The sequence below is a fragment of the Cryptotermes secundus genome, unplaced genomic scaffold (assembly GCF_002891405.2).
Source record: "Cryptotermes secundus unplaced genomic scaffold, Csec_1.0 scaffold523, whole genome shotgun sequence".
In the NCBI taxonomy this organism is placed as follows: Eukaryota; Metazoa; Arthropoda; class Insecta; order Blattodea; family Kalotermitidae; genus Cryptotermes; species Cryptotermes secundus.
The window spans coordinates 821,893-849,438 of NW_019734360.1; the positions used below are offsets into that span (position 1 = coordinate 821,893).

Sequence of the window (27,546 nt, forward strand, 5' to 3'; positions counted from 1 at the left end):
GACCTGGGATCGAATCCGGGCCACCGCAGTGGGAAGCCAGCGACTAACTGCTTGAGCTATGGCGTGGCCTCAGTTTTATGTTATTGTCTCGTGTAATTCTTAATATTCCAAATTATTCTTTTCCAATATGTATCCCTTCAAAAATTATACATGCATCGTGGCTGAGATACAGTGCGCACTCTGTTTTCTGTGCGTTCATAGTGATATCGAATTCTGTAGTTTCATTTCAGCCTATATATACATCAAGCAGATAACAATAAAAAAGGTATGTACATTGAATTTTACTATATATTTTTAACATATTAATCTGCAGAACCTGCAATAAAAGTTGGCAAGTGGATGAGTTTGGGCATAACTCATACGTATATTCTTTTTTGCTGTTGTTCACTTAGGTATCCTTTTAATTCCACTATTATGGTTTTACTCAAGTCAGTCTGGTAATTACTACATATAAAAATAAATAGTTAGGACTGTGCATGTGCATGCGTTTCCACTAGCGAAATTTAAATGCCCAACTGGCCAAAACGGGGTACTTTGGCCACGATGACTATACTCATCACTGGCACAAACGGGGCACTTCAGACGTTAAAGGTTAAGCAGCCCAAATCGCTTTTAGCTAGTGGAGTTTAATACGTAGTTACAGCTGCCAGCGTTCATATGAACATAATGGCTAGATAATGGGACAAAAATATAAAGAAGTACACCAGAGGGCAAAAAGTAACTTCTCAAGAGAGATACAGAATGGGTTGGTTCATGCAATTTCTTTCCATGGCTGGAGCATAGAATAATCCAACATGTGAAAGAAGTCCAATGGGAACTACTGTTGCATTTCCTCCAGCCATTGTCAACCAATCCCATGTGCCTGTAGCAAGCAAAGATTAACTTTCAGTTACTGTCAACATTTGAGTGAGCAGCAGAAGGAGGATATAAAGAAGAGCACTGAAAGGGAAAGTAACAGCTCAAGGGAGATGTGGAAGTAGATTATTCATGGGACTTCTTCCAGTGTCTAAGAATATTTCATGTTCTCTCTTGGCATATACTGGGTGGAGTGGACAGAAGGAGACAGAAGAGGCAGACAGGATTTATATTTTAGATAGCTCTTCACTGAACAGCCTGTTATAATACAAATAGTATAAAGGTAAGGAAAGCAAATGATTTAACTATTATAGTGGATACAGGTTGTGGGTCTTCAGTTCGTTCAGACGAATGAGAAGGTGGTATACTTCACATCCGGCTCCTACCAGACCTACTTCTACTTTTCATTCATGTTCACCTTTTCCTCTCTTACTGTATCATATAAAAGGTAAATTTGTCCCTGTACTTAACTAATTAAGCACTACGCCATGAAGGCGTATGGGGGAGTGGATGTATAGATCCATATTTTCTTGACCTCGGCACTAGCTGGAGCTGAGTGGTCAGCTTCACGCCCCTACTGCTTTACCCCCGGGGAAAGACCTCGGAGTACCCATTGGATAGGTTGGGTGAACCCAAGAGCCGGTCAGCAAGACGTGAAGAAGAGAAAATTCTTAACCCTACCGGGACTCGAACTCAGACCCCTCCGTCGTCCAGCGCATAGCCAGTTGCTATACCGACTGCGCTATCGCGGCTGCTAACTGTATCATAATCATATTCATAGGCAAAAAGTAAAGCTGTCTCCTTGCGTAAATAATTAAGCACTATGCCACGAAGACATATAGAAGAGTGGAGGTATAGCTCCACCTTTCTTGACCTCGGCATTAGGAGGTTAATTGTCCCCTTCAGGCCTCTGCTGCTTTACCCCGGGGAAATCGCCCCCGGGTACCCATTGGATAGGCCGCTGGGTGGGCCCCAGTTCCGGTTTCGAAGCTGTGTAGAAGAGAAAAATCTTGGCCTACCGGGAATCGAACCCGGGATCTCCACTTCCTGAGCCCGTCGCTAGACTGACTGACCTATCCCCACTGCATTCAATTAGTATTAGGAAAAGAATCGTTAAATAACTTACAAATCAATTAATCAAAAATAAATTAATTTAATGGGACGGGGATAGTGACTATATAGCTGCTACATTCTGTTCTTGAACTATGTAAAAGGTCACTTCCGGTCACTTCCAGGCCCCTGTCTCTTCACTCCCGGGGACACAGCCCCTTTGTATAGGAAGATACGTGGGGCCCACAGCAGGTCTGAATGTTATACAGAAAATACAAATCTCTTTAACATACCGAGAACCGAACTCCGACTCCCCGTACTTCTCATACCTACCTAAACCAGTTTCTCAACCACCGGTCCGCCACCAGGTACCGGACCCTGGCATCAATCATGCCAGGCCCTCGTCGTATAAAAAAAGAATTTAGCTGGCCGAGGTATCACAACGGTTGAGAACCACTGTCCTAAATGATATACCGGCTATTAGGTCATAATCTACGCGTTATATGACAGAATTAGGTGGGGCACGAGTACATTCCGTCATCTTACGGGTAACTAATATTGTGCCATCAAACATTTAACCCAGGAATTGTTCGTAGTTATTGTTTTGGTGACATTTTTCAGCAGGACCATATTGTATTGGTAGTTGCATAAAGTATATACCAATTAAAATACTGTAATGTTAGTGGTGAATTAACTTCGCCGCAACTTTACGATCAATTCTTCGCCATCCCTTCCCTGACCTCATCCTTAACGTCCGAAATAAAACGTGAGGGAAATTTATATTTCAATGAGGAAATTTCAAATAATCAGTTTGACCTGCTTGGAAATCGACCCTAAAAGTCGAAGTTGTTTCAAGATGGAGCACGTCACGTTTGTGCATGTTGGACAATTGGACTAGTATTTTATTTATGTAGCGACTTTTTTTCCATACTATGAACTAACACTAATGAGTAAACGAGCAGAAGTGATTACTGTTAATTTTACAGTAACGATTTTGAAATAAGTATGGTGCCTATTTTGGAATGACATGAAGAAACGGGCGGATGGTGATGAAAGTGACGTGTGGAGGGAGAATTGTCGAAAAGTAGGAATTTGGGTTGGATGGAGGAAATGAATGGCAATGATACTACATCAGTTAAAGAATTTTGTATTATGGACAACAAACCAATAATAACATGTAAGTACACTGATTTCATGTAATGTGTATATTTCATGATCACGTTTGTATAAGAGGTTACGTTTAGAAGTGGTAATTAGAGTTAATTTGTGTCAGGTGCTGGTGATACGGCTCTGTTTTCAAGTTTGGAGTCGTCCTTGGTTCAGGCGTTACCTAAGGATCCTACTGAATGGCGGAGGTCATATGGAAGGGCTGTCAAGTCTGTTCATGTTGAAGGGTCTTTCATTTCTTTTAGCAAGGATGTTCTTCCAAAACAAGGAGATTGGCATTTAATTCAACAACCTATATTTCATATTTTCTGGACTGAATGTGTGGTATGTATGCTGTTTGCACAGTATTGTTAGTAAAGCAATTAAATTTGTTTTTTGTTATTTATTGTATGGAAATATTACAACTTTCATAAACCTGTTTCTTTTTAATACAGAGCTGAATAATAACATCGGTGCTATGTTGGCAGTATGATTTAATTGTAAATTTACATGTGAAATAAATACAGTGACATGTCACAAAAACATTTGTGTGAGTATGAGTGGTTTTGAAAATAACACTATCGGATCCTTCAAGGTCCACTATTTGTTGAAGACAAATTCTTTTATTATGTGTTATGTATTACTGTTTAAGCTCTGTGTTGGTCTTCGAAATGGCCACTTTCAAAAGGGATGGAGAAAACTGTACAGTGAAGAGCTCCATAACTATACTACTTGCCACTATTAGATACCACTGCCAGTAGAGGATCGGAACCTTGCTGACAGAAAGGGACTGATAGCGAGCACCAGTACTGGTAGGGGATGGAGACAGTAGAAATTAAAGGGGGATGCACAATGGACCAATAACTGGTCTAAGTGCATGGGAAAACCCACCCCCTCAATACTGAATACTGAATACTACTTGCCAAATTTAATTAGAATGATGAAGTCAAGGAGGATGAAATTGGTAGGGCATGCAGCATACATAGGAGAGGAGAGAAGAGATGAAAAGAGAAGTGCATACAGGGTTTTGGTAGAAAAGTCTGAAGGAAAGAGATCACTAGGAAGATCTAGGCATAGATAGGCAGAAAATATTGTCATGATTGATGTGTGTGACTATAGATGGGATTTTGAGTGGGTAATTGAATTCATTGACCACTTGTATACACCACTCTGAACTGCACTTTACAGATCACTGGCACACACAGGCTAGAGTCCTTGGTCTGTTACAGTCTCCATTAGCAGTTTCCTGGCAACAGCTTCCCCCAAGGGAGAGTCTTCAGCTTCCCATGCTCTGGTCCTCTTGTCACAGGCACCCATACGGAACCCCTTAGCTGACATCTCAACTAACGGGGTCCCAAGCTGGCAGCCATTTCACACAACTCTTCTGGTCTTCTCTTCACAGGCTGACATTCAACTGACAACTGAGCTCTCTCACTCTCCAACCAGCTACTTTATGTCCCTTCACTCAGCTGAACTGCTGACAACTGATTACTCCAACAGCTAATTTGTTGTTTAAGGGAAGGTCAAAGTCAGAGTCAGTTCATCTTGGCATCAAGCCCCTTGAGACTCACAACCAGATTTTTTCTTGCAACTGAACTCTTGCAATCATAGTCCTTATGTAACATCCTCTCTGACGAGAAGATGGGTTAGTCGCTTATGAATATGGTTGACCTCGTTAAGCATGCACATCACACATACAGCATGTTATTAAAAATTCTTGCTTTTGCACTGTGTACAAGTCCAGGCTTTGCAAAGCAGATCATGCCCATCTTATGTGTCTTATGCTACAATGGCAGCTTAGTCACTTAAACGGTCGTGAGCTTGACCACTGCCAAGTTTAAGCCTCTTATATTTTCTCTGTCTGGCTTCATTTTGTCCTATACTGTGAACGTGTTCATTCTTATGATTTTGTAATGACTTCTGCTTGTTACCTGCACAGTTTTGTTATATAATCATATACATGCAAAAGATTGAAAGCTGTGTGCAAATTGTGGACTGGTGTGCACCTTGGAAAATTTCCAGTGATGCGGAGAACCTATTTTGTAGGCATAGATTAGAGACCAGTGGTGGGCTCTTGTGAACATGGCAACAACCCTTCAGGTTTCATAAAATGTTAGGAATTTCTTAAGTGGCCAAGCAACAGCTAGCTTCTCAAGAAGGACTTTGCTCCATGGAGTTATTCTTCGTCATTGTAATGCTTCATCTGCCTTAAGTCCAAATATTTTTTTAACATCCTGTTCTCAAATGCCCTCAATCTGTATTCTTCCCTTGGGGTGAGACACATACACACACTCATACAAAACAACACGTAAAATCATAGTTTTGTACATTTTAATCTCTGTGCTTTCCATCGGGGATGGGAAGACAACAAGATTCTGAACTGAACTAGTAACATATGATCTTGGTCTTGGTGAAATTTGTGTATCAGATCTTCTCAGATACCGTTCAGTTTTGTGGAGCCACTGTAGCTCAGTCAGTATAGCAGCTAGGCTATGAGCTGGATGGTCAGGAAATCAAGGTTCTATTCCCAACAAGGCAAAGAGATTTTTCTCTTCTCCATGGCATCAAGACTGGCTCTGGAGCCCGTCCAACCTCCTCTCTAATGAGTACTAGGGATAAAATTACCATGGCATGAAGGTGACCATTCACCTCCATTTAGTGCCAAAGTTATGCATGGTGATATACCTCCACTCCCCAATACATCTCTGTGGCATGTTGCTTAATTAAGAACAGGGACAACTTTACCTTTACCTTTTATTCTTATTTAATAGTATTGAGATATCAACTACATAGGTACTCCTCTTTATTCTGTCTTGTAGTACAATTATCTGACTGATTATAGGTAATTAGTTTGTGTGATGTAGTGTTATTTTTGCCAATCCTACTGTAATTATCAGTCAATCAAAGGAAGTTAAGTTACCTGTGTGAACCATGTATAATGTTGAAGAATGCCGTCTTCTGGAATGTGGCATCATATAGATCTTGTGTGAACTGACGTTTTGGAGGAACATATCGCCTCCATCTTCAGGGTACAAAAAAATCTGCAAGCGAGGAACCATCATGAGCAGTTTGCTGCAGCCATGGCATCACATTCCAGAAGATGGCATTCTTTATAATCACCACTGTGAAAACCTCAAATCTTACATGTACAATGTTTCTTTCAGGATGTGGATGTATATAAGACAACAGTTCGTGAAGAAATTGAAGCCTGGCTGAAAACATTAGGCCAGAATAACATTCAAGACTGGATGATTGTTCTTGTAGAAACATATGATATTAAAAAGACAAATAAATTATTGCCTAGAACCACAGTTCTTGACAAAATACGGAGCGATTTTGCGTCAAAGCATGGAGATAGGTAATTGTAAAACTAAATGTTCAGTTCATACAAATGTCTTTTCGTGTTGAGCTCTGGAGTTATTATCTTCACTAAATTTGAGGTTCTCATACTGATGGGTATTTGAATTAGAGTTTTCTTATGTATGGTGGTGTATAGTTTGATAAGTAGGTAACATCGTTTTGAAGAAGTCTGTTGCTTCCATCATCAGGAGGAAGGAGAAATGGAGGTGTGGGATGTCGTATGAAGAGACAACCACTAGTTGAACTGTCCTATAGGATTTATTGCAGCTGCACAGTATACACAGACAGATAATAACAATAGTGAACTGTAGAAACTAGAACTGTAACTCTTGCTCCCACTCAATGTGTCTTCTTATATAACCTAGAGTCGGACATATGGAAAACGGTTACGTAATAGGTACTGCTGTTGCCGGACGCCATGTTTATAAGTTCCCTAGCCCGCTGTTTACTTGCTTTTGCCTAGCAACCGTTGTTTACGTGTTGTTGCTAAGCAATGACGCTTGCGTTGTCACACTTGCTGGAATGTGGGCAGTTCCCACAGAGGCATCATGCTGGCCTAGTGTGCTCATATGTATGTACCAAATATACAGTGTCATAAGCAGCCTCTGTAGTCTAGGGGTAACGTTCCCACCTCATGACTCAAGGTATGCGGGATCAAACCTGGCGGAGGTCGTGGAATTTTTAAGGGCGGAAAAATTCAGGGAACAAGTTCTCCGGGAGGGACTTTAAGCCGTGGGTCCCGTGTCTTAGATTTATGGCACGTAAAAGATCCTCATGTCTCTAGGAGACCTCTGAGCAAAATTATTAGGTAAAAAGTTTCCCGCCCAAGTAGTTTCCAATGCCTCCGGTAGATGGGTAAGCATCGGCTGGCTGAATGGGGCTGATAGCAAGCACCGGCAGGGTATGGAGACTGGTAGAATATTAAAGGGGGACATACAATATGCTATTAGTCGTGGTGCATGGGGAAACACACCCCCTCCAATAATAATAATAAAATAATAAAATACAGTGTCATATCCCAGATAACTGTAATATTAATACTAATTGTCCTGTTTTGTTGTGCCAGGTGTTTGTCTGTGATCAACCCCATTCGATCAGAATCAAGATCTGCAGAATCATGGCGTGGGCTGCTGGCTAGAATCCGACACCTACTCCTTGCTGCTTATAATCGTACTCTGTTAAAGTTCGAGGAAGTGATAAGGGACCAAAGGGAACGTCGCAATGAACCAGGCTGGAGCTTCTGTCAGTATTTTCTTCTCCAGGTAACTGCCCGTCACATGTATCAGTCACTCGGTCACTCGTGGAGCTGAGCCCTTCTTGAGAAGCTGCCAATTCTGCAACTACTGACGAACTTCCCAGCATTTTATGAACCTGAAAGTTCATTACCGTGTTCACAGGAATCCTCCACTGGTCCCTATCATGAGCCAGATCAATTCAATCCATTCCATCTCATCCTGTCTCTCTAAGATCCATTTTAATATCATCCACCCAACTATGCCTTGGTCTTCCCAGTGGTCTATTTCCTTCTGGCTTTCCTTGTCTCCCCCATTCGTGCTACATGCCCTGACCATCTCATCCTCCTTGACTTGAACATTCAAATTATACTCGGAAAAGAGTACAAATTATGAAGGCCCTCATTATGCAGTTTTCTCCAACCTCCTGTCACTTCGTCTCTCTTCAATCCAAATATTCTCCTCAGTACCCTGTTCTCAAACACCCTCAGTCTGTGTTCCTCCCTTAATGTCAGAGACCAAGTTTCATAACCATGCAGAACCACAAGTAAAATTATAGTTTTGTACAAGTATATTCTAATTTTTATGTTTGTAGACAGCACACCAGAAGACAAAAGGTTCTGGACTGAATGGTAGCAAGCATTACCCGAGTTCAGTCTCCTCGTAATTTCCTCCTCAGTCAGGTTTTGGTTCGTTATCAATGCAGGCATCATGCTCCTAAAAATGTCAGCAGACTTCTGCTGAACTATGAGGGAGAGTCAGTAAATAGGTCACAAATGCAAGTAAAACAGCTGTAATTGGCATAACAGATTTTCCATGTGTATCACTAGGTAGCAGCACAGTCCAGCTTCATGACAGACTCGGTAGTAGAAGCGCATGCACATGTTCAGAGGCTGGTTTCAGTAGTCAAAATTGTGACCATGCTGGAGGAGTATAATAATGAAGAACAGCGTTATGTTGTGCATTCTTTGTGGGCAGAAGGATTCTCTGCAAAGGGTATTCATAAAGAAATGTTTCCTGTTTATGGTGGGAAGTGTGTGTCATGTAAAGCAGTTCACAACTGGGTGGCAAAAGGTTTCGCTTACGACAGAAGTTGAAACGGAGGTGTGGAAGTGACTGAGATAATAGTCAAAAGACTTCTGTGCTGCAGGAATGAATGTATAGATCCACATATTGTCCACCTCGGCACTAGTTGGAGGTGAGTGGTCAGCTTCACGCCCCAGTCGCCCTTACCCCTGGGGAAAGAGTCCCCAGTACCCACCGGACAAGAGGCTGGGTGGGCCCCAGAACTAGTACGGATGACGTGGAGAGGAGAAAAATCTTACTCCTACCAGGACTTGAATTTTGACCCCTCAGCCATCCAGTTTGTGGCCAGTCACTATACTGACTGCACTATCCTCACTCACCTGAGTAGAAATAATTATACATAATTACATTATGGATCTCCATTTGCTTTCAGGAAGAACTGGCCTTTGTCCTGGAAATGTTGGGCCTCTATGATGAAGCCTTGGTTCAGTATGATGAATTGGATGCTCTCTTTACACAGTTTGTCCTCAATTCTAATGTTGGCGGTAAGGTGGAATCCTTCCTGTCTTTAGAGAATTTTGAGAACTGAATTTTCTGAGCACACCAATAATAAATCTACACTGTTTACAGACACTCCAGAGTGGCTTAGCAACTTCCAGTGCCCATTTGACAGCTGGCTTGGTTTGGTGTTAGGTCAGACAGTTAATCTGACACAAAGGTCATTACTGAAGGAATGTAAGGCATCACTACTTGAGTTTCGCAGCTACCTGTTCTCCAGACAGTGCGCTATGCTCCTGCTTACATTCAAACCTTGGGAGGTAAGATTGCTGAATGAAGCACTTCACATGTTAATGTAATAGGAAAATATTGTGTGGATGAAATTAGATGTCTTTATTTTGATAGTAAGGCCCATTAGTCTTTGCCACCAGTAGCAGGATACCTGGTCCTTATTTACATGGCATGTCTCTTTGAACCCTCAGTTCAGTGGTACCTCCAGAATTCTGAAGCTATTGTGTTTATTACGTAGCCAAACATCTGTGTATTCACAGTCCGTCTATAATGCAACAATTGTTTTATTCACTATTTAACACTCAACACAGCATGTTTCGGCCATTTTCGCTTAGTGGGGGGTGGAGTCCAGATGGGTCCACTCGGCACAGCGGCCACTATTGTACCTGCCCTGTGTGATGATGATGGAGAATTTGGTGGAATGAAGATTGGCAGGGGAAACCGAAGTGCTTGGAGAAAACCCGCCCCAGCACCACTTTGTTGACCACAACTCCCACTTTACCAAACCCATGATCGAACCCAGGCTGATGTGGTGGGAAGCCGGCAACTAACCGCTTGAGCTATGGCGCAGCCTATGTTTTGGCCATAGATGGCCATTTTCAGGTGTTTCAATGCGGCCATCTGTGGCCATAACATGTTGTGTTTAGTGTTAAATTGTGAATAAAACAATTGTTGCATTATAGATGGAGTGTGAATACATAGACATTTGGTTAAAGATTTGCAACAGGATGCTGAAATACAGGTTTACTATGTAGTTTTAATCTAAATTACACCAGAGCACCAAGCAAGTTGGCAGTAATACTTCTGACTTGTATGCAAGAGGTAGCACAGACATGTGGCAACAAATGGTTTGATGATTAATATGATGAATTGGAAAGGATGTTGAAGGAAGTGGCTGCAGCTTGTTTTGAGGTACTGTCATAGAATTTTCTTAGAGGGACTGAGAAAATCATGAAACATGTCAGTCAGGATAGCTGGTCTCTTAACCAAGATTTTAATCCAGGACATCCTGAGTATGAGGCAGGAGTGCCACCCACTTAACTGACACTGTCAGATTTCCCTGTGCCAGAAAGGAATAACGCTGAGAGCTCTCATATAACACCATTTTAATTTCTGTATAGTGACATGATATGGGCTGGACAACCAAGGGGACAGAGTTTGAGTCCCCCTGGGACTCCTCAATGTCACCCAGAATGGCTCTTCCCCCCCCCCCCCCCAGCCTCCTATTCAATGGGTATTGGGGCTCTTTCCCAGGGGTGAAGCTGGCCACTCACATCCAACTAGAGCTGAGGTCAAAAAAACGTGGATCTATACATACACTCCCCCATACTCCTTCATGGCATAGTATGTAATTAGTTAAGCACGAGGATAACTTTACCTTTATATATTATGTCACTTGCCTTTCTGTTTTGTTTCTCTTGCTGTTTTATATTCTGTTTTAAAATGTTTGTTTCAGATAGCTCAGCGGTCCCTCCCATTTCTTCACAACTGCATCAAGGAAGTGGGAATTCTTGAGATTGCTGCCCCACCAGGGGCTATTGCATGCTGGGTGTTCCTCTGCTGCCTGGAGGTTTTACACACTTGCGAACGTTTCAATGACAGTGGTCAAGTAGAGGCATATTCACTTTACACTGCAAGTCTCTGGGCATATGCTCGAGACAAGGTAGGATTAGCTGATGTACCACTCCTCTTCATGGACAAGTATTGGTGTATCTCTTTCATATAGGTTGAATTAGAAATGAGTTGCTATTACATTTCTCAGTGTGGAGACCACTTGTACTAACTGATTTTTCATAGTGTTCTCCAGTCTGTCCAGGCAAGAGTCAGTGTACATAGTATCTCAAATCAGCCCATGATCACTTCCTTTTATTAAGCACAATGCCATGAAGCCTTAGGTAGGCCGCACACCGACATGCGTCAAGACATGTGACAGTCAAGACACGTTGTCTGCGACATGATGCAAAGAAAGGAGTGCGGTTGAAACGAATGAGATTATGAAAACCGCTGCACACCGGTTTGAGTCGTGATGCTGATATCAGCTTCATGCTGTCGAATCACGAATGAAGCAAACTGCGTCTTTTGTCTCATGTCTTGCTTGTCTTGAGGCAGTTGGCGTGCGGCCTCCCTTAGGTGGAGCTTATAGCTCCAGGCATTCTTAATGTTGACACTAGATGGAGGTGAGTGGGCAGCCAGTTTACCCCAGGGGGAAAACCTCCAGTACTTATTGGATAGGAGGCTGGGTGGACCAGAGAGCTGGTCTGGAGAAAAGCCTCTGACCTTCCTGTGAACACAAGGATATGTACAACTGGTGTCTACTCAAAAGTCATGAGCATCTAACTCCTCTGTACGTCGGTGTATCCTGCAGTACTTAAGCTCAATTTCTATACATAACTTTGGAACTGTAAAAAGAAAGGACTGGTTTTCTCCATTCTCAGTTGTATAAAGAATTTCTTTTCTGATATCTTTTCATTCATGATTTTATATAAAAGTATTGGAGTATGGCGAATATGATCGTGCACAGTTCAGTTACTTTCATGAGAGCCAAAAACATAATTTTTATATAACTTGTGTTCCTAGCTGCGTGACTTAGGCGAGCTCTGTGGACTCATGCCAGGCAATGAGCCAACCAGTGAGCAGTTGCACATAGTTGTTGGTCTGTCAGCTGGTATGGGCGATTCTCAGGGGAATAGCAAACAGCCTACACCCACAGACAAATTGAAGGAAGCACTTTCATCAAAAGAAGCTTTCAAGAAACATTACCTGGCAAGTTTGTATATCATATGAGATGCGTATTGTATGTCTTATTTCTTATCATGATATTTACAGTATCCACTGTTCTGTCCTGACTATATGAAAACAGTTTTAAGTCACTTTGTTTTGTAGGAGCTAGCTGAACTGGCCATGGGGACTTACAAACACATAGGTCGGATTAGATCCGCACGTGCGATTGGTCGAGATTTAGCAGGATTTTACGTGCAGCTCGGTGAGATGCAGAAAGCTGCTGTGTTTCTCACTGACACATTGAAAACTTTTGAAGAAGAAAACTGGAAACACCTTGCCATACAGACACAGCTTGAATTAGCCGATTGTTATAGAAAAATGGACGACAAGAAGAGGTAGGTGTCACTCAAAGCTGTCCTCGACTGCTTATTCAGTATATTGACTGCTATGTTAGTTTGCTTTGATATGGATTCAGTGGTAGCATCGAATGTTTGGATTACATGACTGTGAATTTTGTGGCCTGTTAAATGACTATCAACTCCATAAGAAACATCTTCACACCAGAGTTACTGAGTCGTTTAGCAGCTTCGTACATATGAAGAGTACTTTGGGAAGTGATGGGAGCACACAGTAGCGTAGTTTGTAGGGGCAGTATGCTACAAGCGGAGGTTGCGGGATCGAATTCTGATGAGGTGGATTTTTTCAATTTACCTAATCCTTCCAGCTGCACTATGGCCCTGGAGCCAACTCAGCCTCTAACAGAAATAAGTACCAGGAATATTCATGGGGGTAAAAGGCGGCCGGCGCATAAGGCTGACAACCTCACTGCCATCTGCGAGCCGATTGTCTATAAAATGTGGGAGTCTCAACATCTGACAACCCTATGGGCCTCCACAGCCCGTTAAAGGGGTACCTTTACTTTTACTTTACTTCTGGGAAGTGATACATCCCAGAAGATAGTGCTCGATATGCTCACTGTTTTGAGAACCCCAGATCCAGTAGAGTTTCATGTATCATGTTCTTTTCAGTGGTTTTTATGACACTCTCACTATTAACATTTTATCTTTCTTATTTATAGGTTTATCAAAACCAGTGCGATGATTGCCAGTGCTCCCGAGTTAGACATGTCTACAAGAATTATGTATTTTGATGAAATGGTGAATATGTTGGAGGAATTGCAGACAGGTAAGAGTAGTTAAAGTAATATTGTTATGCTTCATATGAAGGGATTCACTGCTTTAATAGGTTGATGCAGCGGAAACATATCTGCAGGCCCAGATTTAAGGGGAAGTGATTGTTGCAGTAGCTCCAGGGCCTGCATAAAGCAAAAGTAGGATTGACAGATTTTATTGAGACATCATCTCAAAAATCACAGAAAGTTGGTTTGCATTTTAAGCCATTATAAGAAATAAGAACACAAAGAAAAAGAGGAGTGTCATGATCTAAATTTGTCGTTACTGACTAGCATTAAGGTTTATTTATGATTTTTTCATATCATTGTATCATAATAGACGTGGAAACAAATCATCAGAGGATACAGTTAAATGTTTTCATATTTTGTCAGTACATTTTAAGAATATTTTCAGCAAAATTCTTCAGGCAGTTTAGCAGCTGAGAGACATGACTGACAGAGCACTATGGCTGTAAGATACTATATTTTTGTGTTTAAAGTAAAAGCTAAATGGAAGTTGGCCAAGTGTTAATGTTTCTGACTCATATTCCGGAGATTCCTAGTCAGGATCTTCATAAGGACAATGACTGTCCTGATCTACAGTTTTTGTGGTTTTCTTCTGTACCTCCAGGCAAATGCTGGGATAGTGGCTACTTCTTTACACATCCTTTTCCAATTCATTATTATTACCATTTTATATACATTCAGAGCTACTGATGACATCAGAAAAATTGTACATAAATAAAATAAATTGATGTGTAAAAGAAGCTTGTAAAAAAGCAAGAAGTTGCAAATAAAAATGTGTTTTCTTGTAAAGTTATTTGTAATTGAAGGGGTTTCTAATCAACACAGAATCAAAAATGAAAAAAATATTGCCACTTCATTAACATTTCACCATCAGGCCTGTAAATTCCAGTTTTTCATCCTGTTTTCCATGTGGCTGTGGTTAATGATAAAGTTATTTTTGAAAAATAATTGTTTTTTTGGGAATTGGTACATATTTCAATTCCTCAGAGTTCATATTATATCCTATAAAGATGTTATGGCATTGAGATGATTATCTCTCCAGTAGCCATATGGGTGAAAGGCGGTATAGCTCTACCATTCTTGACCTCAGCAGTGGACGGAGATGAATGGTCAGGTTCTTGCTCCAGCTGCTTACCTTGAGGGGAAGAGACCTCAGTCCCCATTGGATAGTAGATTCCATAAGTCCCAGAGCCAGTCTAAACCTCTGTGGTTAAGAAAAGAAAAGGTAAAGCTCTCCCTGTAACAGGCTGTGAAAGCCCATAGGGGTATGAAAGGTTGATGCAGCCTTAAACGCCAGCCTGCTACCCCCAGGAATCTTCCTGGTACTCATTTCTGTTAGAGGCTGAGCCAACCCCAGGGCCATAATATGGCTAGAAGGATTAGGTGCTTTGAAAAAATTCAGTGACCTCATTGGAATCCAACCTACAACCTCCCGGCTTGTAGCATAGTGCCTCAACCAACTACACTACCGCGTGCCCTAGTCTGGATGCTGTGGAGAGGAGAAAAATCTCTTGCCTCTGCCAGGAATTGAACCTGGCTATCCCGCCTATAGCCCATTACTATACCATCGTAAATATATTGGCTGTTATGTTTTCAATATGAATTGTAATTTGATATTTCAGAGTCACCTCTGATGACATCATTGGCTGATGCATTTAAATTAGTGAAGGTGGAAGTGAGGCAGGGCAGCAATAAAGTCATTATACAAGACTCAACAGTAGAAGTGATTGTTGTGATTGAGAGCTATTTTCCGAAGCAGATCCACTGTGTCCGAGCTGCCATCTCTTTAGAAGGGACTAAGGATGGAAAGAAGCAAAGTGATTTACCTAATTCTCGTTCACAAGAACCACCTGCGGAGAGAAGACAGAGTGGTGGTGGGAAAAGGCAGTCAGTCCAGTCACAACAAAATATCACAGGAGATACTCAACACCTCAAGTAGGTGTATTCCAGAGTCCACATTCTGGCAGAGTTGAATGTATCGGATCTGAGGTTATCACAGCAGTGGTTATGAAGAGTTCTGTCTTATGGTATATAATGCCTTGTAGTCTGTTGAAAGTCAGTCAGTGTATCGGAGAAATGTGTCACCGCAAAGTTTTAAAGAGATTTATTGCAAAATACTTCATTTCCATTTTAGTACAATTTTACTTTTTATGTTTTAATCTTTAGTCTCTAATTTTTAAATTTTAGTATCTGAATATTTGAAATTTTAACTGAAAGACTCAATTTATGCATTTAAAAACATTGAAGAATTAGATGCAAATTGTTAGATGCAACTCAACAACTGTCTGGTATCATTGTATGCCTGATGATGACCCAGTATAAGGGTCAAAACATGTTGTGTCAATAAAGACAAATGTCGCTATGATGGTATCTACTTTGTTTTAAATACAGGATACTGTTGTGTAAACTGCATACTTTTGTATACATTTTATGCACCTTGTTTATAACACACAACAAGATGCATACTATTAAGAGTGTCACCTCCTAAAGAGTAACGCTAAAAAGAAACCAGCATGACATGACAGCATGTTGCTTCAAAACGTCAGTTGACTTTCAACAGACTACATGGTATTACAGTCCAGAAGACTGTAGACTAGACTAGCCTAGAATTTTTTTCTCTAATAAAGCAAGAGAGAAGAAAGAAAACATGCATTTCTGTATGTATGTATGTATGTATTTCTGTATGTGGCAGGGAAGTCCAACACGCCCCTCCTGTTTCCCATGGACACTTTTAAAAGTAACAATTTTTAAATTATGTGTCATAACTCCTAAACTAAATGAGATCATGGTTTCCACAGTGGTGGATATCAAGACTTGGTCTAGAAAACCAAGATTAACGGCATGGGGAACCATTATGCTGACCATGTGACACCCTCTTTCTGCAATAATTGGCACTAACTTCGCCGACAAGCAGTGGTCGCTCGGTTGGTATAGTCTGCCTGCAGACTACAGGCCATGGAGTTTGTTTTTTGGATATGAAGACTTCAGTCTACTTGCTTGCAATGCTACATAGTCTGATCAGTCTACTCAGCATTACATCCCAGTAGATTGCAGTCCTAACTCCTAAACTGAATACCAGTTGAAAGCTTGGATTTGTACTGACCTTGCAAGAACCATCACACTTTGTTATGTCCTGCTGGTATCTGCTCATGAGGCTGTCTTTTTGTTAGTAAGTGCAACAGTGAGGAGGTGAAACCTGCCAACCCAGCACTTGCGAGGCTGCACATGGTGGAGCACCTGGACTACAAGCAAGATAAGAGCCTCAGCTCTGCTAGCATAGTCTCAAAAAACCCGAAGCAATTCCTGCGGTAAGATGGCGTGTACTTATGGCGGCTGCTCACATTTTCCCTGAGCTTGTCAAGAGTTTTGTAACATATACATCAGTGTAACAAACTTACCTTTACAATATGTGGTCAAGATTTGTGTGTGTGTTAGGGTAATAGTGATTAACTGGCAATTATGAAAGATATAATTCACAGCTGAGGATTTTTTATAATTTCTGGATACTGTTCATAGTAACCAGATCAGTCACTTTAGCTGTAACATATACACACTTCCCATACTGTTGGGCTCTCACTCATATCCACAGAAGAGGCAGAGGAGACAGAGTCCAGGCTGACTGCCTCCTCGCCAGAATTACTTTGACCCTGAAGATGGAGGCAGAATATTCCTCTGAGACGATGGAATCCACCTACAATAATACACAGTGCCACAACCTGATGGTTGCTCTGTAGACACTCACTGTAATAAAAACCTGGAAATTTACATGTGATGTAGTATATTCCTACCCATCTGCCTTAGTTGTGATTTGTTACTCATTTTTGCTGCTGAAAGAGGCTTGGGGGACAAACGAAAATTTCTGGGAGGAACTGATCACCTATATTCCTTTCACTACATAGTGAATAATTGATATGGACTGCATACAGAAGACTGCATCCAGCAGTTCTTCTGTTGTTGCAAGTGTTTTCACTGTTGCAGTAACCTGTTTGCCAAACTGTTGCCTAGCAGTGTTAGGGGGAGAGAGACACAGACAGCAAAATTATCTTATAAGCCTCCTTCTGTTTATTCAAAATAAGGAAAATAGACAAAAAATCAAAGTTCGGGCAGTGGAGCGAAAAATGCAGTTGACATTGACTGAAATATTTCTTTGAAACATGTGTATGAAACTGTCCAAAATTATGGAAGAAGTGCGTTCTTTTGGAAGTGGAGTATCTTGAGCAATGACCACATGTCTTGTCAGCTGCACTGTCTAGATCAACTCTATACGACACTTGTATGACAAGAGATACCATATCCTCTTACTTTTAAGTGTTGTTGGTGCATATTTTGTATCTAAATAATCACCCTGTACTATTACAGAAAATGTTAAAGACTCTCATATACAGTGATCAACTTTTTGGCATTATCCATGTCCTGACTTTTATATCTTATTTACTGAAGACATTTCTTTTCCTCATTGAGGTTTCTCTAATTTTAGGCGGACAGATAGTCATGGGAAATACAAAAAAATATCAAACACGCCAAAAGGAGATTTTTCATCAGCACTGCTATCGGAGAATATTATACTTAAACCTGGAAGGAATGAATTCATGGTGAAAGCAAAGGTATATCAGAATTCATTATGACTAGCTATGCCTGTTTACATGAGGTATTTTTCAGTCTATAATATCAGATGCTGCTTGCTGCCTGATTCATGCAGGTTTGTTGCTTTGCTTACTCTTCAACCTGAAGATGGAGGTGGTATATTCCTCTGAAATGTCAGTTGACTTTCATTGGACTACATGGCATTCTACCTTAGAAGATGTAACTCTTTTAAGTGATTCAAATTTTGAATCCATATTCTGTTGGAGTAATTGAAATATGCACCAAAGGGTACTGGGAGCCCTTTCCTGAGGTGTTAAAGCAGCAGGGTCATGTGGCTGAACTCTCATTTCCATCTAGAGCTGTGGTAAAGAGAAATGGAGCTATGCCTCCACTCCCCCATATGCCTTCATGGTATAGTGCTTAAGTAACTAACTGCAGGGACGTCTTTACCTTTTACCTAACTGTATCAGATCCCTTAAAGGACCCAAAGTACTCCAGCCAGGTAGACCTCAAACTTATTTATATCTGTATTGATGTTGGGCTGTTCTTTCCACAACAAAGGCACAGGAGAAAGGTTTGTACAGGCTCTGTCAGCTGTCCCTTCTGGTGTCAAGCAATCTGGAGTTTCTGTCGAGTGCCATCAGCCCACGTGTGAATTTTGAAGTGATGAAAGAGCCATCTACTCTGACGCTCAACAAGGGAGAAAAAGACCTGCTGGCAGGTCTCGAGCAGGAGATGGTCTTAACAGTTTGTGCAGGCAGCTATGCTATTGCAAAGGTAAATACTTTCTTGAAGTATAAAAATGCATGACACTAGTAACCATTGATTGCCAGCAGCTAGGAAATTTGCTTACAGACTTAAAGTTTAAGTCACTTAACACTTTTTACTCATTGTTCTTCAATATCCATTATAGAAGGATTGTTTCTTTTAATTGGTGTTACTGTTGGTATGTTTCCTGACAGTAATGAATCAAAATTTAAGAGAAGATTGAATTTGGGTAATGCTACCTTTTTGGTTCTCATCTGCTGTCTAAAAAAAATTATAATATACAAACTATAATTTTTCCTGTAGTTCTGTATGGGTGTATGGAAGACCAAGATGTAGGTGGGTGGACAATGTTAAAATGGGTCTTAGAGAAATAGGATGGGGTGGTATGGACTGGATCAATCTGGCTGAGGATAGGGACCAGTGGAGGGCTCTTGTGAACACAGTAATGAACTTTTGGGTTCTGTAAAATGCTGGGAAGTTCTTGAGTTGCTACACAATTGGCAGCTTCTCAAGAAGGGCTCAGCTCTTTGAAGTTTGTTAGTTATTGGTATGTTTCCTTTTCTTCAATTTTGATACCCCCTTCCAAGAAATAATGGGGGGGGTGTGTGGGGGAGAGGTAGCTACCTGGCTTATGTGTTCCAGAGTATGTTGTATGCAAGATCCCTCTTTCTGTTAAATCTTAACTTGTGGGACATTCAGTTTTCATGTTGAGTTTTCAGAACAAGTAAATAAATTAACTGCAAAATGGAATGCGTACTGTAAATATGGCAAAGTCTCTAGCACTGTTGCCAACATCTGACTTCTGTTATGTTGGAAACATGTGATATCTTATTAAAAATTGTAAGCATGACTTAATACATATTTAAAAATTTACTTCCTGCCTCACAGAAAGTAGCTGTGACCCAATTACAATCATATAATACGGTTTAGAGAAATAATCGTTTTTTATTCTGAGAATTATATGAAATCCATAACGATCTTCTGTGGACAAGATTCATAATTTTTAAATGTTGAAGAAAGTGGTACATATAATTACCACTGTGCTTTAGAGGAATAAAGGACTGAGTTGTACATTTCATGTCCTTGCAGGATACAAGTTTAAGGCTTCGCACATCAAGAGGTCTGCAGATGCAAGTGAAATCGAGTGAAGAATCTCTTGTTAGGGATTTGGAAGTGCCTTTGCCCCAGTCGGAACCTTTTCAGACTCTGTCAATTCTTCTGCGTGTACTAGCGGAGCTTCCACCTCAGAAAGATGGTAGCATCACAGAACACAAAGCAAGTGTTTACACTATTTATGTACTTATTATTATTATTATTATTATTATTATTGGAGGGGGTGGGTTTCCCCATGCACCGCGACTAATAGTCTGTTATACGTCCCCCTTTGATATTCTACCAGTCACCATACCCTTCCGGTACTGGTGCTTGCTATCAGCCCCGTTCAGCCAACGAGATCGGCCCTCGTTACCCGATACTTCCCCCATCTACCGGAGGCAGTGGAAACTACTTTGGCGGGAAACTTTGCCTAATTTTGCTCAGAGGTCTCCTAGAGACATGAGGATCTTTTACGTGCCGTAAATCTACGACATGGGACCCACGGCTTAAAGTCCCTTCTGGAGGCCTTGTTCCCTGAATTTTTCCGCCCTTAAAAATTCCATGACCTCCACCAGGTTTCAACCCGCGTACCTTGAGTCATGAGGTGGGAACGTTACCCCTAGACTATGGAGGCCGCTATTTATGTACTTAATCCTTTCCTGTATGATACTCTGACAGCCTTTACAACATATTCTGGCTGTTATGTATTATTTGCCTCTTTCCCCCATCTTTTCAATCCCAGCTGTCGTAAATCATTCTCTACATCTTTTGGCCATCTCAGTCTGGACCCTCTCACTTCTACTGTCTGGCAAACATTTAACATACTAGCTAAGTCTCTGTATCATCACAATTCAAGAACCCTATCATAACAGTTCCCCCTTCATCTGCATCTTGAGTTGGTTCAGCCCTATTCATATTGCTTTCTTTGGATAAAGCAGTTGGAGCATGAAGCTGACCACCCACTTCAAATTTGTGCTGAGGTTAAGAATGTGTAGAGCTTTATTTTCATTCTGCTTATGTACCTTCATAGTATTGTACTTAGGCACAAGAAAGAGCTGTACTTAGTGTATGGCTACAGATGCACAGAGGAGATCTTTGTGACTCTCCCAATTGGTTCCTGAATCTTAGGGCTTAAGGCGATAAGCACATCTTGGATCATGATTTTCCAAGTGTTGGAGATAAAATTAATTTTTTCCACCATAACCTATTTCCAATATATTTAGTGAAAAAACATGAGAAAAGGTTACACAGAAATGTTTTAATTAAATAACATAAAATATATGTGATAATAAAAAATAAACAAATTTAAGGAAGTAAAAGATTTTTAATACAGTTCTTCAAAAGAAAATAAAAATGCAGGTTTATTTTTAGGAATTTTATTAAATCATGGAGGTGTTTCTGTTTGCGCTGTTGAATTGTCAGAAACAGATGTTTTTTAACTGTACTAATGCACATTTGTTAAAGTGCTTGTGAAGTTGGTGAAAGAATAATTAAAACGTATATTGCAGAAAAATATAACTCAAGAACCGTTACTAGAGACAGTTCCTGTACTAACAGCAATGAAATGCCAAATGACACTCTCATGTCACAGAGTTAAACCAAAGCAGAAATTCTATGTTCTGAGCTTCCTGCTTCTTAATTACTAATATTCTTGGTGATCTGATTAAACAAGCTGTATCTTTGTTAAAATCTTCATCTGCATCAAATTTGAGTTTTTAAAACTTGCTGTGTTGATGTTTACTGTGATGATGAGGACAGCAGGTCTTTGAAACGTTTATTTTCATCTCAACTTTGACACAGATCACCAGAGAAGATTTTTATACATTCATTCACCATGAAAGCTTCAAATCTTACATAAATTTGTCTCCCTTACAGGTAACTTTGCAGTGTCCCTGGACACCTGAAGAAAAGAACATCATACTCCACTTCCAGCCACCATTAATGTCTTCATTTCGCCTTCATACTGCACACACACGCAAGTTTGTGCAGATTGTTGTTGTTGGACTTAACGTTCAAATGCTGGAGCTTAGTGAACCAACACTCACTGTCACAGGAAACGAAGATATCAAACTGGGATCCCTTAACCCAACCAATGGGCAGAAACTGGCAAGTTTTTGTTCTATTGAACACATGGCAGGCATCAACATCCACTTGCAGATATCTTTAAAAAAATAAGCATTGAAGAAAAGAACAAAATGTGCTAGATATTAATAAAACAAACTGTGTGGCCTGTAATCTACAAGTGAACTATGTATTATTATTAGATATTAATAGCAAGTTAGAAGTAAATAAGATATAAAAATCTGTGATAGTGCCATATCAATACAGTTATTGACTTTTTATATAAAAACAACATTTTGGAGACTTGACTCTGTCCTCAGATGAAAGCCTACTCGGTTTGACCCAGTCGATAGAGCTAGTCTCTATATCCAGGCACCAGAACCAACCCAAAACGGGACATATTAACCAAACACAGCATAAACTGTCAGTGGGAGTTGAGACAAAAATTACAAAACTCCATATACATGAGGCTTTTCATGTGTGGCCATGCATAATTTGACAGCCAGAGTCCATAAAATCAAAGTAATAACAGAGTAGAAGCCAGCACTAAACAGACAAATTTTAAAAAAGAAAGTAATATGAAATAGAACTTAATCTATCAACGTCTAAAATCAGAGATAAGATGAAGATTAGAAATACATGTAGACACACTGAGTATCAAAGAAATAAATTAAAGCAGACAAAAAATTTTATATACCATCTAGGACCTAACAAATGTTAAAAAAAAAACAAGAATTAAATGAAACATCTGTGTAGTACCAACATAAAAACACAACTTTCCCATATAACCTACACTGGACAGAGTTGTAATTTTGTGACATCTGCTTCAGTGTTGGGATTTCGGTATTTCAGAATCGTCCTTTTATCCTGAATCCTCTAGGGTGATGAATGAACCTTAAGTCTGTAAGCAAGTCTCACCGTCCTCCCCTGAAGAGAATATTCTAGTGGTGCCCAACACCTTTTCACTCTTACTGATGTCCTGAAACACTCTCTGTCGTGTTTGCAGGAATGTGCTGCTTGTTTCAGATTGTTGGCAATGGCATGGATGTATCCTTCATGTGGCAGCTGGATGTAGGCAATATGGAGGACATATGTCCCATCAAGACTGAATTCACAGTCCATTACAGTCCAATCATCAACCTCACAAAACTCATCAGCGAGAGCCAGACTCGAATATACCGCTGCAACTTTGAAATCAATGACTATAAGGTATATGTATTGTATTGTAACCCTTTAGTTGCATATTAAGTATAATAACATTCATGGTAAGGTTAGGGGGAATTTAAGTATCCCATGACATGGCCAGCTTGGTGGATTTAAATTCTACAGCTCTCTGTTTCTGTACCACGATGTTTTAAAATGTCAGTATTTTAATCATTTTTTGAGATGATGTATCAGAAGAAATTGAATTTTGAACTACATTGCATTGCATCCCATGTCAGAGGCAGTTTATTTTGGATGGAGCCTCACTATATGTTATTTTGTTCTGCTCTCAGACATTGTTTGTGGTGAAATCTCGTGTTGAACCAGCGAAAGGCAACGAATTTTGTCGAGCTGGAACAATGTGCCACCTTCAACTTCATGTACAACGAGTCGGTGCCAGCTCTCACAGTTCGCTGATGTATGAGGTGCTGGCAGATCAAACCATGTGGGCTGTGTGCGGCAGAACGGCCGGTAGGTTCGGTGTCTGTGCTGAAGATACTGGTTCTCAAGCTCACATTTGTGTTCAGGAAGAACAGTACTTGGTTCAGATCCTAGCCATGTCATGAGTCCTCCTGACTGAGGTTTACATTATTTTACTGGAGATTTTACCTTAGTATATATCATGGTTGCTGATCATGGTGGCTGCAGTGTCTAAAGAATGAACTGTCTTCACTTGCTTGAATGCTGGGATTGTGGGTTTGAATCCCACTCAAAGAATAGATATTTGTGTGTGCATGTATTCTGTGTTGTCCTATGTGCAGGTAGCAGCCTTGCAATGGGCCGATCACTCATCCAAGGAGTCCTACCGTCTGGGTAAAAAAGATTACAAAACTGAAGAAGAGACCAGGGCCCAAAAAAGAGATATAACGCCATGAATGAATATATCATGATTCCTTTACTGTCCTGTCTGCTACACCATCCTGAGTGTGCCTCCTTCATTCAGACTGATCTCCTGTGGCTTTTGACACCGTGTAGTCTTGTAGCTGGTTACTAATCTTGTGGAGGAACTTCTTGTCTGGATCTTGAGGGTAAAAATGAATCAAATTGGGATGTGGGAAGATTATATAGGAGACTTGGGAAGACTGTGTCACAGAGCAAGACCTGACAAATCAAGGCCAGGGATGGGGAAGAGAAGACAGAGCTCTGGGTAAGACAGTTGGAAACCCTAGGTCCTGAAAATGGGAATTGTGAAATAACAGAAGGCCTTGAAATTTAGGCAAGAGTAAGAGTACCTGAGAAGGGCAACTACATTCATCTTCTCCATTAGCCTGCTCTCCAACCTGTTTCATATAAAGAAAGCAGTCTTCTGGGATTTGGCACCGTGTATATGTGGTGTTAACCGACGTTTCAGTTACCATCTTCAGGGTAGAAGAAAATATATAAGAATTCTGCAAGCGGAGAGACCGTGAGAACCGGTAAAAGCAGACTGTTCCTCCGAAACGTCGCTTAACACCACATATACACGGTGCCAAATCCCAGAAGACAGCTTTCTTCATAGTCACCGCCGTGAAAGCCTCAAATCTTACTGTTTCATATAACTTACTCTTTGATTTGGCCAACTTCTACCAGACTGCACAGTGTCATATACCAGAAGATTGTACTGTTCATAGTCACTGCTATGAGAATCTCCTTTTGTCTGATGATTGAGGCAACAGGTTCTTCTGAAGCAGTGGTAAAAATGTACCAGACTGCACAGAACCATATCCTGGAGGATGATAATCTTCGTGGTCACCACTGAGAGAACCTTATTCTTCTTCCCTGAAGATGGAGGAAATAGGTTCCTTTGAAACGTCGGTAACAATCTACCAGACTACATGGTGTCACATCCCAGAAAACAGTAATCTTCACTGTATGCCTTCATTACCCTTACTCTGTATTCCCATGCCATTGGGCTTTCTTGCTCTGAATCATCTGCTGAAATGAACAGTATGGTCCGACTCTTGAAACTCACACAACTTGATACTGCATTCTTAGATTAGAATTTTGTCTAAAAGTCATTTTCAAAGTGCAGCTTTGTAGTGACCATGTTGGAATGTTTTGTATTCTGTTATGGGATTTATTTCTGCAGGTGTTATTTCACTAGACAGTGTAGACAAGCAGAATGTTACGTTGGATGTAATGCCTCTGATTGGTGGGTTTCTTCCATTACCATTGGTAAGGCTCTCTAAATATATACCTGCAGATCAGAAGACTTACTCAAGAGGTACGTATAAGTTTTTTATTTATGTTTTATATATATGGTCACATTTAACTAATGTTAAATTTATATTTGAATAAAGCCATTATTTGCAAATTGTGAAAATGTGGGTTTATGAGAGTTATTCCCAGTTTCTGAACAAGTTTCATTTGAAGGAAATTTTCTACTAAAGTTATAAATCCCAGCACCAGTTGTGTCTTTAAGTAACCATTTGTCATCTGTAAGTATGAAATCTACACAGAGCAAGTAACAAATATTCACATTTTGGTCGTCAGGTTTATGACTCCATATCATAGTGTGGCATGTGGCACATTTCTGGATGAATGCACAGCTTCAAGTTGACCTCTAAGATGTATGCAGAATGTTTCTTCAAACTGTTGTCCACCTACCAGTCTGCAGTATGGTATCATAGCCCTAAAGATGGCAGTATGAACCATCTCTCCTGCAATTGTAACATTAAGGCCAACTGACAGTGTCATTATATAAAACAAGAAACAGACCCTTATATCGGGTATTGAAAACTATGGTCACCTAATCACAGGTAGCAACCAAAAACTTTTGACTGGCAACTAATTTCCTACTCAGCATTTGAAGTTCTGGCAGTGTCACTTAAGACACTTGTGGAAGAAAGCAAGTGGTATACAACATCTAAAGACATTATCAACATAACTAAGAAGCTATAATAATCTTTTTTTGTGTATATGGCCAATATCTTATGCCTTACCTGTGGGTCTATAAGATGAACAGCGCAATAACACTGAANACACTTGTGGAAGAAAGCAAGTGATATACAACATCTAAAGACGTTATTATCAACATAACTAAGAAGCTATAATAATCTTTTTTTGTGTATGTGGCCAATATCTTGTGCCTTACCTGTGGGTCTATAAGATGAACAGCGCAATAACACTGAAAAAAGGGATCTTGATGTACCAGTCGGAGGTGACAGCCACAGCAAGGCACCAGAAAATACTGATCCATCTCTTTCTTGAGAGCAAAATATTTGTCTGACTACCTGATTACCAAAAATGTTTTAACCCCCCTACCTTATATGGACCATTTTTTGCAGATCCAAACCGCAAACCTGAATTGGGTTCCCACACTACGTCGCACCCCCGTCTGGAACCGTTTAGCCCAGGTCAGGTGTACAACAGCAGCAAGGCCCAGCAAGTGCATGTTCTGCCCTCTGTAACAGTGTCTTCAGCTGCTGACACCTCAATACCATGACAGCGAATTGCCAGGAACCACTGAGCAAAGGGACCAATAGCACAAAAGTTGCTCAACATTTCCAGTTAATGTGGCTTTTGTTAACTCTATCATTATACGAACATTCTCTGAAGCACAAGTGTAATGTTGGTACAAGGACCTGTACATTGGGTACTCCACAGTTTTAAAATGTTGTGATTGCCACCAAAGTGGTGAATTGTTGTGATCTGAATACTGGTATATATAGAAGCCAGTGCTAAGTGAATAATAACATTAGTTTGATACAAGTTACTGGAGTATCGAAAGGTTAGACTGATACAATAATGTTGTTACTATCTTTTCCACCTACAATTTCAGATAGTTTATTGTTCACCCACTATGAATATATAATGTAGATATGAAATATTGAACTCTGAATTCATAGTTTTTGTACGTCCCCCTCCCCTTCAAGATTTCCAGTCGGTTAACTTAAGTTGAAAGGTCTACAATTAAGGTGTAAACTGATGTGTATATTGGACATATTGTATCATCTTGTTTGTGGCTGAAGAACAATGTTCTTGAAGCTGCCTCTACTTTTATCACTGGGCAAAAGTGTGAAATGTACTTTAAACCTCATCCCGTAACCAGGAATAAAGTTAGATTACTCTAACGGACACAATAGGGTAGGTTTCACACTTCTCTCTGATGATCGATGTGGAACCAACTTCCAAAACGATTTGTTTTTAGACCAAAAATAAGATGATGGAATGTTGGTGACAGTTCAATAATTGTAAGTTTAAGTTTCAATGTAAATGGAAGGTCTTCAATTTTTATACTTTCTTGGATTTGCAGTTTTGGCTGTGGTGACTGTGAAGAGCACCGTCTTCTGCGATGTAATGCTGCGTAGTCCAATAGAAGTCCACTGACATTTCAAAAGAATTTACTGCCTCCTTCTTCAGGGTTTGCTGCTTGCTTGCTTCGTTTACTCTTAAACCCTGAAGATCCTTTACTGTGGAGGCAATGTATTCCTCTGAAATATCAGCTTTCTATGGACTCCACAGCTTTTCATCCAGGAA

The 27,546-nt window shown here is 40.4% G+C and overlaps 1 protein-coding gene across 1 annotated transcript; it reads left to right on the forward strand.

Moving 5' to 3' along the window:
* Positions 1-2,766: 2,766 nt before the first annotated feature.
* Positions 2,767-26,901, forward strand: LOC111868868 (trafficking protein particle complex subunit 10). Its single transcript, XM_023859910.2, has 20 exons — positions 2,767-3,082; positions 3,179-3,396; positions 6,216-6,409; positions 7,478-7,673; positions 9,103-9,214; positions 9,300-9,487; positions 10,915-11,121; positions 12,036-12,221; positions 12,342-12,574; positions 13,258-13,364; positions 15,000-15,312; positions 16,548-16,685; positions 17,855-17,981; positions 18,523-18,738; positions 19,819-20,004; positions 21,700-21,930; positions 22,912-23,094; positions 23,382-23,559; positions 25,157-25,291; positions 26,355-26,901. Exons 1-20 carry the CDS (start codon positions 3,007-3,009, stop codon positions 26,510-26,512), a joined length of 3,582 nt encoding a protein of 1,193 aa, XP_023715678.1. The 5' UTR covers positions 2,767-3,006; the 3' UTR covers positions 26,513-26,901.
* The last annotated feature ends 645 nt before the right edge of the window (positions 26,902-27,546 follow it).